Below are 16,655 nucleotides of genomic sequence, written 5' to 3'. Positions count from 1 at the left end.
AGTTTGACGTGAATTTGTACAATTGTTTGCAATTTTTCACCGGTAAAATTCTTCAATTGGGACTTTTTTTTTTGTTGTTTTTCGTCCTCTACATTTTTCCTTTCACTGTTTTTCGGAACTTACACTCATTTTTCTGTTTGCTAACTCATTTTGCTGTTTACTACAAATTTTGTTTTTTCTTGTGTTTTTTTCTGTTAAGTTTTGGTAAACATATTGTAAATTACTAGAAGCTATTTGTATTGAATTTATTAATCATACAGCTTGAACTAAAGAGAAAAAAAATTCTATTTTATTGTAATGAACTATGCGCTTGTGGTCAATGAAGTGGGTTGAGCATTATGGGTCTCAGGTTCAATTCCTAGCAGAAACAATTCACTAGGGGATTTCTTTCCATCTGTTTTAGCCTTGGTGGACAGAGTTACCTGGTACGTGTTGCTGGTGAGAGGTGACAGATATCCTATGAAATTAGTCGAGGTGCGCGCAAGTTGGGCCGGACACCTCGGTTATAAAAAGAAACAACTATGTGCTTGTTCTTTCATTTCCTTTTAACACGCCAAAAAATGTGTAAAGCACACCATTTGCCATGTCAGACTGAGGTGGTTATGTGTAACACCTCTGCTAAATTGTCATTGAGGGGCCATCTATGTATTTAGGCATGTAGTTATTTATCTTTGATCGTGGTGGGGTTCTTTTGATGCAGGTAATTAAACTAGTTTAATCTGCTATATGTGATCCAATGCTATAAAAATTCTGTTGCTTTATCAGTTCATAGAAGTTAATTTCATAGTTCAAAACTGTTTGTGTTCTGAGGTGTAACCTAAGTTGCTCGGACTAGGGTACGGGTGCCCGATACTGGTGTAGATCTAGAGGTTAGATCCTTCATGATCTAAATTTTAAGATTCGGGAGTACGGACTCAGGTACGGATATGGGTGCGGGGATTCAGCTAAAAGTAATTTAAATGACTCAGAATAGAGTTATATGTCTAAATTACTCAACAATATGTGGAAAACTTACAAGGTATTTGAGAAGAAAATATTGATCAAGGGATAATGGAGAATCCAGATGGAGATAAAAGAAAAATGACTGACATAGAAATTTCTATATATAAGGTGTTCCATTTTCTTCAATTTCACCTTAGCTTTTGTTTGATTACAGAAATCATCGTATTTGTCCCAAATTCTCCGTCAATTTTGGTCAAAGCATCCAAAATTTGTTGACCAAATCTGATATGGATTCCATACCCACGTCGTGTCGACACGGGTGCGACACCGAAAGTGAAGAGCCCGGCAAACTTGGGGACATAGACTAGCAAAAGTTTATAACTCAAAAAGAAAAAGTAGAAACCAAAAGTTGTAAGTTTACTTTCTAAAATATTCTTTATACAAACCTATCTACTCATATGATTGTGACTATGATTTGAATATTCACCGAAAATGGTCCTTTTCATATGTGTCCTTAATATATATATATATATATATATATATATATAATTGTCTTACTGACTCTTCTCTTGCATATGCTTCAGTTTTGAAGAGTAAAGAGGAATCATTGACTCAATAGAGTTTACTGACGCAGGGGTAACTTCCTTATCTCCTTTTGATCTTTCTATTGTTCTTGCACTTGGGATTCATTTGATTCCTCTTCTTGTTATGTCGAGATAGTTTGATATTGGTACTTGTGATCTCTTTATTGTTCTTGCACTTTGGAATAATTTGATTTATCTTCTTATTTATGTTTCTTGTGAGACACTTGAACATAGTCTAAGAAGACAAGAATCCCTTATTTGAATGGCCTTTGCTGCTGTGACTGTTTGTTTACAGACCCTTGATCAGATTTTTAGTCCCAACCCTTTTTTGAATCTTGATAAAGATGAACATTGTAAATTTCTTTCCGAAAAACTTGGAATCTTCCAGAGATTTCTTGTGGACTCTGCAAATAAACGCGATAATCTTGAAATGGTAGAAGATTTGGAGAGACAGATTCGAGATGTGTCTTATGGAGCACAAGATTATGTTGAGGAATTGGCCTCCTTTAGTTGGAAAGACTTGGACCTAGTGGAGTGTTATGATAGGGTGTATAGTACCAAGGGCTGCTTGTCCCAAATAATAGAAGAAATAAAATTGATTGAATTGGAAGTGATGAAGATTTATGAGCAAATGTCTTGTCATGCCAATGTTTATGAATCTGAGAGTTACTTGCTTGAAAGCTCACCAGAAAAAGGTCCAGTAGTACAAGACTTTGTGGTTGGCCTAGACGACGATGTGTTGGAGATAAAAACCCGGCTATGCTCTTTCTCGTCTAAGTTGGAGGTTGTCTCTCTTGTGGGTATGGGAGGCATTGGCAAAAGCACCCTTGCTAGAATGGTTTATGATGACTCCCTCATTAAATATCACTTCGGGAGTCGTGCTTGGGTCACAGTGAAAGACCGTCAAGCAAAAGGATTGTTGCTTGGTCTACTGGATGGTATTGTTGAGCTTACCAATGAGATTCGTGAGAAAAATAGTGAGCAGTTGGCAGAAATGTTGTATAAGAAGTTAAAGTTTAATCAGTATATCATCGTCTTGGATGATGTGTGGTCCACAGAGGATTGGGGCAAAATAAAAAGGTGTTTCCCTGATGACAAGAATGGAAGCCGGATCTTGCTAACTACCCGACTTATGAAAGTGGCATTACATACTAAATCTGGTAGCTCTCCGTACTGCTTAAAGTTCTTGGATTTAGAGAGAAGCTGGGAACTTTTATGTCATAAGGTGTTCGGAAGAAAATCTGTTCATCCAGAGTTAGAGGATATTGGAAAGAAGATTGCAGAACAATGCAAAGGGCTACCTCTAGCAGTTCTTGTGGTGGGTGGCCTGCTATCTAAGATGCAAAGGACTAGGAGCTGTTGGGGGACTTTTGCAAAAACGTTTCGTTCAATTGGTACCGATGAGCACGAGAAATGCTTAGATATACTTGCTTTGAGTTACAGAAACTTGCCACATCACTTGAAAGCTTGTTTCATTTATATGTGTGCATTTCCTGCAGAGTTTGCGATTCATGTCCAGCTATTGGTAACACTATGGATCGCTGAGGGATTTCTAACTACAGGAAAGCATAAGACCTTGGAAAACTATGCAGAAGAATGTTTGGAAGATCTTGTGAATCGAAATCTCGTTATTGTCAAAAAGAGGAAATCTAATGGCCGAGTCAAAATTTGTGCTATTCATGATCTTCTGCGCGACTTAGGCTTGAGAGAAGCCCAAAGGGAGAACTTTTTTTATCTCCCTGAACTCTTTGCCACAACTAATACTTTGCACTGTGTCCGTCGTCTCAGTTACCATGGTGTTTTCTCTTTTGAAGTTCCCTGGAAGCCACTGCTTCCCCTCTCCCGAACTCTATTCCTTTTCGGTAAACTGAGATTACTACATGAGTCACAATTGCATGGTCCTTTACTATATAAGTTGTTGAGAGTATTGCACATAGTAGATGTTTCTTTTGATTATTTTCCGGCTCAAGTTCTGCAACTGGTTCATTTGAGGTATCTTGCGCTAGTGGTCCGTGAGCCCGAATGCCCTGAATTAATTTCAAGGCTTTGGAACTTACAGACCTTCATTTTGGATACACATGAAAGCTTGAATCTGCCTAGGACAGTATGGGAAATGGAACAATTAAGGCATGTCTATTTGGGTAAAGGATGTTTTTTTACCTAATCCCATGTCTGGCTTCAACGGTTGTAAGGTTTTAACAGATCTACAAACAATAACCTATATGACCAGTGCAAGTTGTACAAGTGAAGTCATTGTTAATGTTCCTAATCTCAAGAAATTAGCAATAGAAGGACTAGGTGAGTATGCTAGCAATCAGCCATCATCCTATTACCTCAATAATCTTCTCTATTTGAAGCAGCTCGAAAAATTGAAGCTGAGAAACCATAATATGTTGTGCATGGATTTTTGCCCGTCAAGCATCAAGAAGTTAGTTCTGCAGAGCTGCTCTCTCTCACATGGATTTATGAGTCCTCTTTGTATGTTACCCAACCTTGAGATCCTTAAAATGGAGGGCGTAACATTTGAGCAACGCACTTGGAATCTTACCGAAGAAGTGTTCAGCAATTTGAAGTACCTAAAACTGTACTCTCTTGTGCTTAGGGAATGGAATGCTAGCCGCGTGAACTTTCCAAAACTTGAACATCTAGTTCTGGAATGTTGTTACTTCCGAAAGGATATCATCCCTCATGATATAGGGAACATTTATACATTACAATGCATTGAGGTGATTGCATGTTCTCCGGCTGTTGAAAGGTCTGTTCAAAGAGTACAAGAGGAACAGAAGGATTTGGGGAATGACAGCTTCAATGTTTCTATCGACAAGAGCATTCCACCTCTAAGAGGTATGATCCTGTTCCCAGAGGAACGGAAGGAATGGGGAATGACAGCCTAATGTTTCTATCGAGAAGAGCAGCATCAAATCGTCAATTAGCATCAAATCATCAATTAGCATCAAATCATCAACTAGCGTGACATCACCATCAGAGACTGTAGAAGAATTTTTCACCTAAATATAGATGAACCCTTCCTCCTCTCCCGGTCTCCCTAGACCACGTTTAACAATGTTATAGTTTTCAATGTAAATGTATGCATTCAAACAAAGTGTCCCGTGGTGCAATAATTATTCGGTGTGGCTCTACAAGTGAAATCGGTGGTTCAAGTTTCACGTCTGTTTTGTTATGTTTTCCTTTTGTTTTCTAGAATTGAGCTTGAGGTACTTTTTTCTTTTTCCTTCTTTCTTTGTTTGGTTTACTCTTTGAAAATCTCAAGTTTGATACATTAAAATCAATATTAGTCTTTTATCGCCGTAAAATTTATCTAATTAAATCAAATGTCTGTACTAAAATTAATAGCAGTGAACCAGTGTTGTGAAAGTTGCTCACCTCACTTAAAGCATAAGGCAAAGCGAAGCAAACATTTGTTGCTTTTTGCTTTGAGGTGAGATCTGAAAAGCCAGCGCGATTGTGGGTTCGACTCACCCTCCATCTGCAAGCCGAAGGTTGTGGGTTTGAATAACCAAGGGAGCAAAAGGGTGAGCTCCTGGGGGAGGGGTAAAAATAAAAAAGGAAAAATGCCAATGAGATGTGACGAGGCATTGAAAAGCGTGGTTTTTTAAAAAAAAAAAAAATGAGAAAGAAGAAAGACTGACTCTTTTCCAATCAGAAAACTCTGTTTTCTCTTCGTCCTCTGTTTTTGGAGTTTTTTGCTTCCTCCATTACCTGCATTTTCTTCCCTTTTTTTTCCCAGTTTTAGTGTACAATTAGTTGCATAATAACTTAACTAATTTTTCCTATAAACAATATATTCAATAACATCATCCGATGGCAGCAAAAAGAATGGCATAAACTTGGAATTATGATGAACAAGGCATAACTTAATTATTTTTGCCTAAAAGTATGCTAAAGAATGACATGCTTTTAGTTTTTTGAATTGAAATATTTGCTCATATGTTATTGTTATTGAGTTTTTGGTTATTTATATATGCAAATTTAATATTTTAATTTTCTTGTATTAATTGGCGCTTCACATTCAAAAGGCTAGCGCTTCGCTTCTCGCCTCGCTTTTTGTCCCTCTCGCTCTCTAAAACATTGTCGCGGACCACTGGCTCAACGGATTCCAACATTTTCATGTTTCGACACGGAGTAAGATATATGTGAATCACTAAAATTATAAAGAGAATTCATTCCCTTCTTTGATCTAAAGATATAGATTCTCAACTCCTAATTATTGTGACACGTAAAATAGAACACTAAAAAATTATCAGAATCAATATACTGGAAAGAAAAGAGTAGACAAGAAATGAAAATAGATCCTTGGTCTATGAAACAAAAATGGAGGAAATCAAATCAGACTCTACCCAAACTTTTGTTGTTCACCCCAATATTCACCACTTGTCCGACTGTTGCTGAGGTTTTTGGATATCAAATGGATCTCACTGTAAGTACAGTTTTGCTACAGCACCTGCTGCTCTATCTAATTTTCCACCTCCACCCTTTTCAATTTTGAACCTCTATTTTCAAAAGTGTAATGAGTTAATGGTAAGAACCTAAAGGTTAAATTCGTCTTTTCATAATAGTACACCCATCCGCTTGAAATCTTGGATCCGCCTATGCGTGAAAGTAATACAGATTAAGAAGTGTTGGGGTCAAAAATTACGTCAGGGCATCATGCAAAAGCTTACAATTGCAAATCTTGAACGATGATAAATCAAACAAAAAGAAAATATACTAAAAAGGCATACTAATATAATATGGTTTGGTCAAGTGACCTACATATAGAAAAACAAATATAAAAAGCATAAAATCTATTAAGAGATTTAAATAAAATCTATTGAGAGAATTATCTCCCCCTAAATAAAACTTTTTAATGATTACAATATGGATGCTATTGTGTTATTGTATGAGAAGAAAGATCTTCTATTTATAGAAGTTTAAAGCTTCCCCTCCAGGAAAAAGGATAAATATGATAGAGTCCTTTTTCACAAAGAAAACCTTTTCTACCAAAAAATCTTTTTTGAAGTTAAACACAACTATTAATGGTGGTTAGGACACAAGTCGGGAAGATTGTTTGTCAAATTTTCCTATCAGATGCTTAACCAAACCAATATCTTGACTAAACTGTGGCCCTAAAAGCATATATGAGAGTTAATATCCCGTACAAGTGGCATCTTTTATTGGTTAGTAATCAGAAGGCCTGTTTAACACAAGACAATCTGATGAAGAGGGGAACACAACTTTGCTCTAAATGTCACCTTTGTGGAAAAGAGGCAGAAACTATCAGCCATCCGTTTTTTCATTGTAGGGTGACTCTACAACTTTTGAATATATCTTTAGCATTATCAGGGCTGTCCTGGACAATGCCAAAGAGTGCTAGGGGACTGCTGTTATGTTGGAACAAAGGGAGAAGATCTGAGGTCAGGAAAATAGATGGGGCATGATCCCTAGACGCATATGGTGGACTGTATGGAAAGAAAGGAATTCAAGATGTTTTGAGGACAAGGGTAATTCAATCATGAAGATAAAAAAGGAACTACTTCTTGTTGTTCCATGTTTGGTGTAAACAGGAATACACAAAAGACTCTGTCTAGGAACTCTGTAAGATGAAAGATAGTTTTTGATGTTACTTTTTAGATATGAAACATTTTTATTAACTTTGCAAAGTCAGATATGTATGTTTGTATGCATTAAACTAAAATAAAACCATGCCCAATAACCAACCAATACTACGGGGACGTTTGGTTGCTGGTTAGAGTTATGTATGTATTAGTAATGCAAGAATTAGTTATGCACGGATCATTAATATATGAATTAGTTATGCTAGATTTTGTGTAGATGTTATTTTTTCCCATTTTTGTAACCAAACAATCTATAAAGTTATATGTTACTCTTAATACGTGGATTACTCCTCTTTAACCGGCAACCAAATGATCCCTGAGTGTATCCACAATCAGAATGGACTAAGTAAGCTATCCAACTAGCTCAACTCTGTGAACCTGCATCCTTAACCACACAACTCACTCACTTGTGCTATCATTAATCTTAGATTTAAAATGATGTCTTTCAAACTCGATCAATTACTAATGTCGTCAAGGTCAATTTTTTTCTTGAATTTAACAGTGGCTGACCTGAAGAGAATGAAACTGCAAATTAAGTGTAGTCCGTCTGCTACAATACTTTGGCCAAGTGGCGAATATTTGATTGTTTGAATGTACCGGAAGTGATGCTTTATACTAAAAGGTGAGCAGTTAAACTCTTCTTTTACCAGATTTACATGATTTTTATCTCTCCAAAGTCATATTAATATGCTTTTAATGTTCTCCAACCTGACATGTTTCATCAGATATCTCAATGCCAACCTTTCTATGGATAAACTATGTTAAAGAAGTGATTTTTATCAAGGGATATTGCGTTTTTCCTCTTAATGTTTACTGGGAATGCTTGTTAGGAAACTCAATTGCTTTGCTAAGAAGGTAAAACTATACAAATTGTATTGAGAGTATGGATAGAAAGTGGCTTGTGTTCTGAAACATAAGTGATATTTATAGGCAATTCCTCAAACTTGGATGACCGTCCAAGAAATTAACTCGTTGGTTTTATATCATTCATGCAAAATTCTTTTGCTTTTCTTTGGAGTAGCCGCAAACACCCCCCCCCCCCCCCCTTTTTCCTCCGTCTCCGTACATCAGAGTGAACTAACTCAAATAGTAGTATAGTAAACACTACAATGACTCTCAATTCTGCTTACTCATTTCATGAAAATGGCAAAAAATTAGTTTTTTCCGTTGCTAAACATTTAATATGACACAAATAGACATTTTGATGAGAATATTCGTATCCACATTATAGTTCAGATCATTTCACCTTAATTGATGTATAAGTTGATAATTCCATAGCTTTTGTCAATTATTAACTGCCCATATATAACTCCGACTAACAAAGTTCTACATGAAACCTCTGCAGTTTGTTAGTTGTTTCATGTTTGGCTATCCTACTCAGAATATCTAATTGATGTTATCAATAAAAGTACCTTGATTTCTATCAATAAATGTAGTAAAAAAAAATAGAGAAAACAAATTTTCAATTTTCAAATGGTCAATGAAACATTTAATTGCCTTTTCAGCAAATTAATGTCAATGCCTCAAGTAGAATAGATCTTAAACTTTATTGAAAAACAAGTAGAAGAAAAAATAGGCGTTTATAGTCGAATCGGACACAAGAAAATTAATTTCCAAACTTGATCTTTTTGGTTGGCGGCTGTAATTTCTTATGAATCATGTAACATAAATTTAAATTTGAAGCTTAATATAAGCCTTTTATATTACCTTTAATAATTAAGGATTTCCTCAGAAATTATAAATATTTATTCATTAGTATTGTTTCTACCACAATGTGAGTTGTCTAATTTTGTCAGTTATCGACTGCCCATAACTCCAACTCACAAAGTTCTACATGATAGACCTCTACCTTTTGTTAGTTGTTCAGCTATCCTACTCACCTGTGTCTAAAGGTTAATAATTCAATTTGGAACTTTATAAATAAATATAAGGAAAATGAGATAAGGCTAAGAAATAATATCCACAAGTACTGATTTTTTTGTCTAATACTGCAAAAGGAGGCTATCACCGCAAGGTGGCTACATTATACATTTTCCTCAATATGCAGAGAGTCAATATGTAAATACAATAGGTTACTTTAGGGGTGTCAAATGGTTTTTTTTTTTTTTTTTTTTTTTTTTTGGGGGGGGGGGGGGGGGGGGGGGGGCTTATTTGGGCAAGCCAAAATGGGTTAACTTAATAAATGGGAGTCAATGACCTGCCCAAAAATTACTTGGGCTGAAATGTGTATGCTAAATGGGTTAAAAAGCAGGTCATAACCCAACTCACCTAATTCTTAATAAGTTTAAATTTCTTGAATTGTTCTTTTATAATGTTTTAAGTACCTAATAAAATTAAAATTTTCTTTACTATGCCTATAGAACATATCTAATAAAAAAAATGTCTTTTAGAAAATATTTTGACAAGGTTTTAGGGGTTAATTTGGGCTACATATCAACCCAATTTAGACTACATATTAGCCAATTTTTTAGATAGGTTGAAATGGGTCGGGTTAATAAGTGGACGGGTCAATAACCAACCCAAACTTGAATGGGTTGGGGGGTCATATTTTTAGGGGAAAATGACCTAATAATACCTATTTAAGACTCTATATTACAAAACATAAGGATATTTTTCCTTATTTACAAAATATACCAACAAAATTACAAAATATACCAGATTTGGGCTTAATGCGATATCCACGATTTTAGGCTTTTTTTAAGGAAGAAAATCTGATTTTAAATGTGGACTTAATTCTAGGATAGTTACCATTCAACTTCTTCTTCTTTTTAAAATTATTTCTCTCTCTCTCTCTCTATCTCCCTCTATGATAGACACCATTTTCGTACCTAAAATTCATCTTCTCTCCTAGTATAAATTTCCAAACAAATATTACAAAGTATTTTTGATTACTAACTTGTGTATTAATTGTATATAAAAATTGATTTGTATCGTTTTGAGATACATATGATCATTATATGTTTTGAAAATCTGTATAAATTATATAAATTGTATTTAAAAACGTTGAAAACTAATGTATGTATAAAATGTGTATGGAGTCTGCCATATGTCATTTTTCAGATATATGCGCCACAATGTGTATGAAATGCGAACAAACTTGATATCAATTAGTCTTAAAAATGTTGAAAACCAATACGTGTATGAAATGTGGATGGAATTTGGTTTGTATCAATTAAAAAACTTATTATACATATATACTAATCTATAATCTATACATATTTTGATCAGATTTCATACAATTTATATGTACTTTATCATAATCACAATATACATACAACTTTTATACATATTTCATACGTAGAAATTATAACGAATTTATACATTTATACATATTGCATACAAAAATTAATATATATTTATTTCTCAGTGTATGAACTTTGTATGAAATCTGGTTTGCATCAATTACAAGCTTATTATACATATTTTTCTCAAAATTTATATATACTTTGATTAGATTTTATAAAATTTATATGTACTTTATAATAATCAAAATACACATACAATTTATATACATATTTCATATATAAAAATTATAAGAATCTATACAATAATACATATTGTACGAAATTATACATATATGTTTTTTGGTGTATGAACTTTGCACATAAAAATTACCGATTATAATGGACTTTTTGAGTAAAAGCTGGAGAAAATTAGGTAACAATATCTCTTAATTTTGAATGGGGAGAGAAAAGTGGATGAAATAAGGAAGCAACAGTTGGAGAAAATCAGGGAACTATATCTCTAAATTTTAATGGAGAGAGAAAAGTGGATAAAATAAGTAAAACGATTTCCTTACCTTATTTAATGTGTTTTATTTGCTTCTTTTTAATTTACCTAATTCGTATAGATTTTGTAACAAGTCTATTGATACATTTTGTAAACTGAAAAATATCGTCATTTTCTATAAATATACCCTCTTATCATGTACATATATGTTTTTTGCCCTATTTTTAGGGTAAAAAACATATATGTACATAGTAAGTGGCATATTTACATAACATGACGATACTTTTCAATTTACAAAGTATATCAATAGATTTGTTACAAAATCTATACGAATCAGGTAAATTAAAAAGTAGTAAATAAAACACATTAAATAAACTGTTTTTCTTATTTTATCCACTTTTCTCTCTCCATTTAAAATTAAGAGATATTGTTCCCTGATTTTCTCTAACTTTTGCTCTTTTATTTCATCCACTTTTCTCTCCCCATTCAAAATTAAGAGATATTGTTTCCTAATTTTCTCCAACTTTTAATTAAAAAGTCCATTCTAATAGTTAATTTTTATGCACAAAGTTCACACACTAGAAAACATATATGCATAATTTTTATATGCAATATGTATAATTATATAAATTCATTATAATTTTTATAAATGAAACATGTATAAAATTGTATCTGTATTTTGATTATGATAAAGTACATTTAAATTGTGTAAATATAATCAAAGTATGTATAATAAATTGTATTTTGATTATGATAAAGTACATTTAAATTGTATAAATATAATCAAAGTATGTATAATAAATTTGTAATTGATACAAACCAGATTCCATACAACGTTCATACACCAGAAAATAAATATGTATAAATTTCTGTATGCAATATGTATAACTGTATAAATTCATTATAATTTTTATGTATGAAATATGTGTAAAAGTAGTATATATATTTTGATTATCATAAAGTACATTTAAATTGTATAAAATCTTATCAAAGTATGTATAGATTATCAGAAAGTATATATGTAAAATAAGTTTTCTAATTGATACAAAGTAGATTCCATACACATTTCATACACTAATTCATATCGAATTTATTCGCATTTCATACACATTGTACCGCATATATCTAAATGATATATAGCAAATTTCATACACATTTCATACATATATTAGTTTTCAACATTTTTGAAAACTACGGTTTATATAATATATAAAGATTTCAAGCACACAATGATCACACGTATCTCAAAACAATACAAACCAATTTTATATACAATTAATACACAGGTCAATAATAAAAAATACTTTGTAATATTGATTTGAAAATTTATTCTAGGAGAGAAGATGAATTTTAGGTCTGGAAATGGTATTTATCATAGGAGGAGAGGGAGAGGGAGAGGGAGAGAGAGAAATCTTTTTAAAAAGTAGAAGAAGTTGATTGGTAACTATACTAAAATTAAGCTCACATTTAAAATCAGATTCTTTTCCTTAAAAAAGAAAAAAACTAAAATCGTGGGATCCCATTAAATCAAAATCTAATATACTTTGTAATTTTGTTTGTATGTTTTGTAAATAAGGAAAAATATCCTTATGTAATTATGTTTTGTAGTATAGAGTCTTAAGTAATATTATTAGGTCATTTTCCCATATTTTTATGTATTTTGTCACCCCTGCTATCGTGGATGTAAAGAATGTGCCATTTTGCGACCACACTATGTGAACAATATGAATTTCTGACAAATGTAAAGAATATAATGGAATTTCACCGCGGTGCAGCTGTGAAAATCTATAGTTAGGATTTTTTTTTTTTTTTAATTTTGTTATATTCTGATCTGAAATTCAAATTAGCATACACCCTTTGTTATGATCCAAGCTCTTACAATGATATTTCAATAAAGAAGCTATCGGATTTTAGCAATTTTGGTGTTTTGATTTGAGAATTTAGAAGAAATTGATACCAAATCTAATTTTCATTTGGAGAATTTACTGTTTTTAAGTTTAGAAGCATTCAGTGTCAGCCTACTCTCTACTAAGACCATATTGAGCCCTTTTTTTTTTTTTTTGGGTTAACGACCATATTGAGCTTTATTAGAAGGTGATGGAAATTTACACTGTAAAAACATTATAAGGAACATCTCAAATGCAATGAAAATAAAGATTTCTGCTTTACCAAACTTTATCTTTTAGTTTATTGAGTTAATAAGGCAGTAATTACAGTAAATCAAACAAGAAAAATGTTATTAAGTGACAACAAGTAGAACAATCTTTCAAACATTGTTGCACTAGCATAATACAGTATGATACATTATTAGACGATGAAAAATAACAATCGAAACACGTTGTTAACTACAAATGGATTTAACATTTTAGGTAGGGGAAGAAAAATTCCATATGCTGAATAGGAAAATGAGAATATATATATATAAAATCTAAAAGGTGCACAAGAGAGAACCCCCCCCCCCCCCCCCCTCCTTTTTTTTTTTTTTAACAACGATCACAATCTATTATCCCACATCTTATATAGTGAAGGCAACATGAAGAGAAAATAACAAAGAAGACACTAAAATTGGCCTTTCAAAATTGTTATTATTGGCTCCATTCTTTTTGTGCCCTTTTCTAAGAAGGTCTGCTCCACCATAAGCTCCTTTTTTGTGATGAACAATTTTATGCACATCTTTATGTTCATCCTTGTTGCTCTTTGTACTTGTTGATTCAAGCAATGTATCATTTGCAACTGCAGGAAGATTTCATTTAATGAATTTAAGTTATATACACGGTTAATATGATAATTATTTAACTTGTTATATTGTGTTATTTACATTTGTTCTAACTCTAGCTAGGTTACCATTAAGGCTATTAAATAGAGTTATATGTGGTTACCTTTTGACAAGTGATCAGGTTAGGTAAACATTAGATATACAGGTAGTGCATAAGACTTAAACTCTTTAATTTTAAGAAATTTACACCGTTAAATGTGGTAAAAACGAGAAAATCCGAGAATTGACCAAATGACTAAATGAAGCTAGTCTTAAGAGACCAAGATCTTGAATAAAAGTTATTACTATTTATAAGGGTCTATTTTATTTCAATTGAAAACATATTTTGATAATTTAACGGGTTTAAGTTATATACACTGATAATGTAAAAAAAGAATTCAGGTTATTCAAGAAATATCTACTTGATTATATCCTTAAAATATCAGATTTGTAATATTGAAAAGAAAGATAGATTACCTACTATAACAAGTAAAGATGAGCTGATGGTGTAATACTTCTCTTATGGAACAAACAATAATTGTTTAATAATCAAGTTTAACAAATAGTTTTTGAAGACATACATGGATATGTTGAAAACATTTTCTTGTACGATAATCAAACATGAATATAACTACAATTAATAAAATTAACTCACTTTTAGAAAAATCCAAACCAAAACAACTACACAAAAAAGTAAGAAAAAAGAAGAGAGAGAAGATGAAAGTTGGAAAACTTACATTTTCCTTTGTTTTCATTCTTTAAGATGAGTTCATGAACTGTGGATTTTGGGATTGAGGTGCAAGATGCGTATGGCAAAGTTTTCAAGAATATAATGAGGCAAAGCCATGAAACTAATACAAGAGTTTTCATGGGGTTATTGTTGTGAAATTAGTTCTACCTAAGAGTTAGTAAAGTGTTTTAGGGCTATTTATAAAGATATATTCAAATGTAGAAAGAATCTTAAAAATTTTGGCAAAGAATTTGTCTAATCAACTAAACTTGTGGTAGAGTGATAGGTGCTCCTTCATTGAATTTGAATTTAGTAGGGTGTCGACGTGGATACCAGACATCGAGGCAGAAAACTTTTTTAAAAAAACTTGTCTAGTACTGTAGCAAATGTGCTGGCTTGAAAAATACAATTTGAATAATGCAGTTCAATTAGACATTGAACAATTAAATTGAGGGCCAGCTTTTGAAAATGAGTAGTGAAAACGGAATAAGAATCTAATAATCATCTCATTGAATAAGCTTTAAAATATGGCATTCCCCTTTCATATAATTCACATGTGTGATGGAACTACAAGCATACTATACGGGACCCATTTTGAGAATCTAATTCTCATTGACAGATCATAATGTCCTAGTCATAAGTATTGCTAAATCAAGAAAAGTTTAAGAATATTTACTAGCTACTAAATAGGAAGTATCATATAGTAGCTCGTTCCGTTTCATTATACATATAAATTTGTTTGGCTAAGTACGAAAGATTAAGAAGATAAAGGATTTTTGAAACCTCTAGTGGTAAATATACCCCTCCCTCTATTCAAAATCTATGTGATGCACTTTTCTTTTTAATTTATCTAAAAAAAATGATGCATTTCAATATTAAGATAATTTAACTTTAAACTACCCTTTTTATCCTTAATAAAATGATTTACAGCTACACAAATATCTGTAGCTTGTTTCAGACCACAAGTTTCAAAAGTTTTCATTTCTTTCTTAAACTTCGTGTCTACTCAAATTATATCACATAAATTGGGACGGGAGAGTGTGATATTTGTGCGGCGGCTTTAAGATCATCTCGTCAAGTGTAAAATAGAAAGTTTAAAATCAAGTTATTTTCAAGTAAAAAAAAATGTCTTTTTTCTAAAACTTACTAAAAAGGAAAACAGTGCCACGTAAAAGGTATGCATTTATGTTTTAGAGTTATTTAAACAGATAAGAGTCAAAAACATTACCTAACTATCACTTTTTTTTTTAATTTTATATCTAAACTATTATAAGGTTGAGAAAACTATCTAAACTATCATTATCTAGTTTGCAAAATACACTTGAATTAAATGTGTGAATTCGCTCTCCAAAAGGCAAGTGATGCTGAAATTTTCTCAAAAAAATTGTCCGCATGACATAAATAATGCTATGGTGGCACCTACATAGAAATTAAAAAATAATATTTTTTTAATAAAAAGCTGTATATATTTTTTTTAAAAAAAACTGCATTATCTTTTTTAAAAAATCAGCATTTTAAAAAAAAATTGGATTTTTAAAAAAATATGAAAAAAAATTGTAAAAAAATTTAGAAAATCAGAAAAAAATGAAAAAGTTGATATTTTAAAAAAAAAGTTTTATTTTTCAGATTTTTTAAAAAAAGTCAACCTTTTCATTTTTTAAATCATTTTTTCTGATTTTTTGATATTTTTTTACAAAAATTATTTTTTTTCATTTTTTTAAAACAAAGATTTTTTTTAATTTGCATGTAGGTGCCATTGTGACATTATTTATCCACGTGGACAACATTTTTATATAAAATGGAGAGTGTAGATCACATGCCATTCAAAAATAATTTGAAGTGTGTTTTGCAGACTAGATAGTGATAATTTAGGTAGTTTTCACTTCCTTCTGATAGTGTAAGTATGAAATTAAAAAAAAAATGATAGTTGGGGTGTGCTTTTTAATCTTATCTCTTATTTAAAACTAATTTATCTTTGTGATTTAAATTGAAGAATATAGATTGTTTTTCACGAGATAAGGTCATTAAAAGGAAGGAATTGATTCCCAACTGTCATAGAAAAAGGAGAATTAGATTGATGATGGAATCCTCCTAAGCACCATAATTCAAAACACATGCTTTTGCCTTATACTTCTGTTTTGGTCATATTTTAAAGGGATTTTGTCCAATAAGTTATTTCTTGTGTTATTCAATTTGGTCCTTTTGGACAATGGTGAACACATGACTTGGGGAGAAAGAAAAAGATTTGCTTAATAAAAATAAGGATATTAGAAAAGAAAAATCTAGAATTCGAAATGAAG

The 16,655-nt window shown here is 31.9% G+C and overlaps 2 protein-coding genes across 2 annotated transcripts; one reads left to right on the top strand and one right to left on the bottom strand.

Annotated features, from left to right (window-relative positions):
• Positions 1-1,788: 1,788 nt before the first annotated feature.
• LOC132602775 (putative late blight resistance protein homolog R1A-10) lies at positions 1,789-3,690 on the top strand. Its single transcript, XM_060315545.1, has one exon. It carries the CDS (start codon positions 1,789-1,791, stop codon positions 3,688-3,690), a length of 1,902 nt encoding a protein of 633 aa, XP_060171528.1.
• A 9,390-nt stretch (positions 3,691-13,080) lies between these two features.
• Positions 13,081-14,543, bottom strand: LOC132602067 (uncharacterized). Its single transcript, XM_060315087.1, has 2 exons — positions 14,363-14,543; positions 13,081-13,603 (listed from the first exon to the last, which is right to left on the bottom strand). The coding sequence occupies exons 1-2, from the start codon at positions 14,493-14,495 to the stop codon at positions 13,386-13,388; spliced, it is 351 nt and encodes a 116-aa protein (XP_060171070.1). The 5' UTR covers positions 14,496-14,543; the 3' UTR covers positions 13,081-13,385.
• Between the last annotated feature and the right edge of the window lie 2,112 nt (positions 14,544-16,655).

This window comes from Lycium barbarum, chromosome 7 (genome assembly GCF_019175385.1).
Source record: "Lycium barbarum isolate Lr01 chromosome 7, ASM1917538v2, whole genome shotgun sequence".
Classification (NCBI taxonomy): Eukaryota; Viridiplantae; Streptophyta; class Magnoliopsida; order Solanales; family Solanaceae; genus Lycium; species Lycium barbarum.
This window is presented reverse-complemented; position numbering and strand designations above follow the sequence as displayed.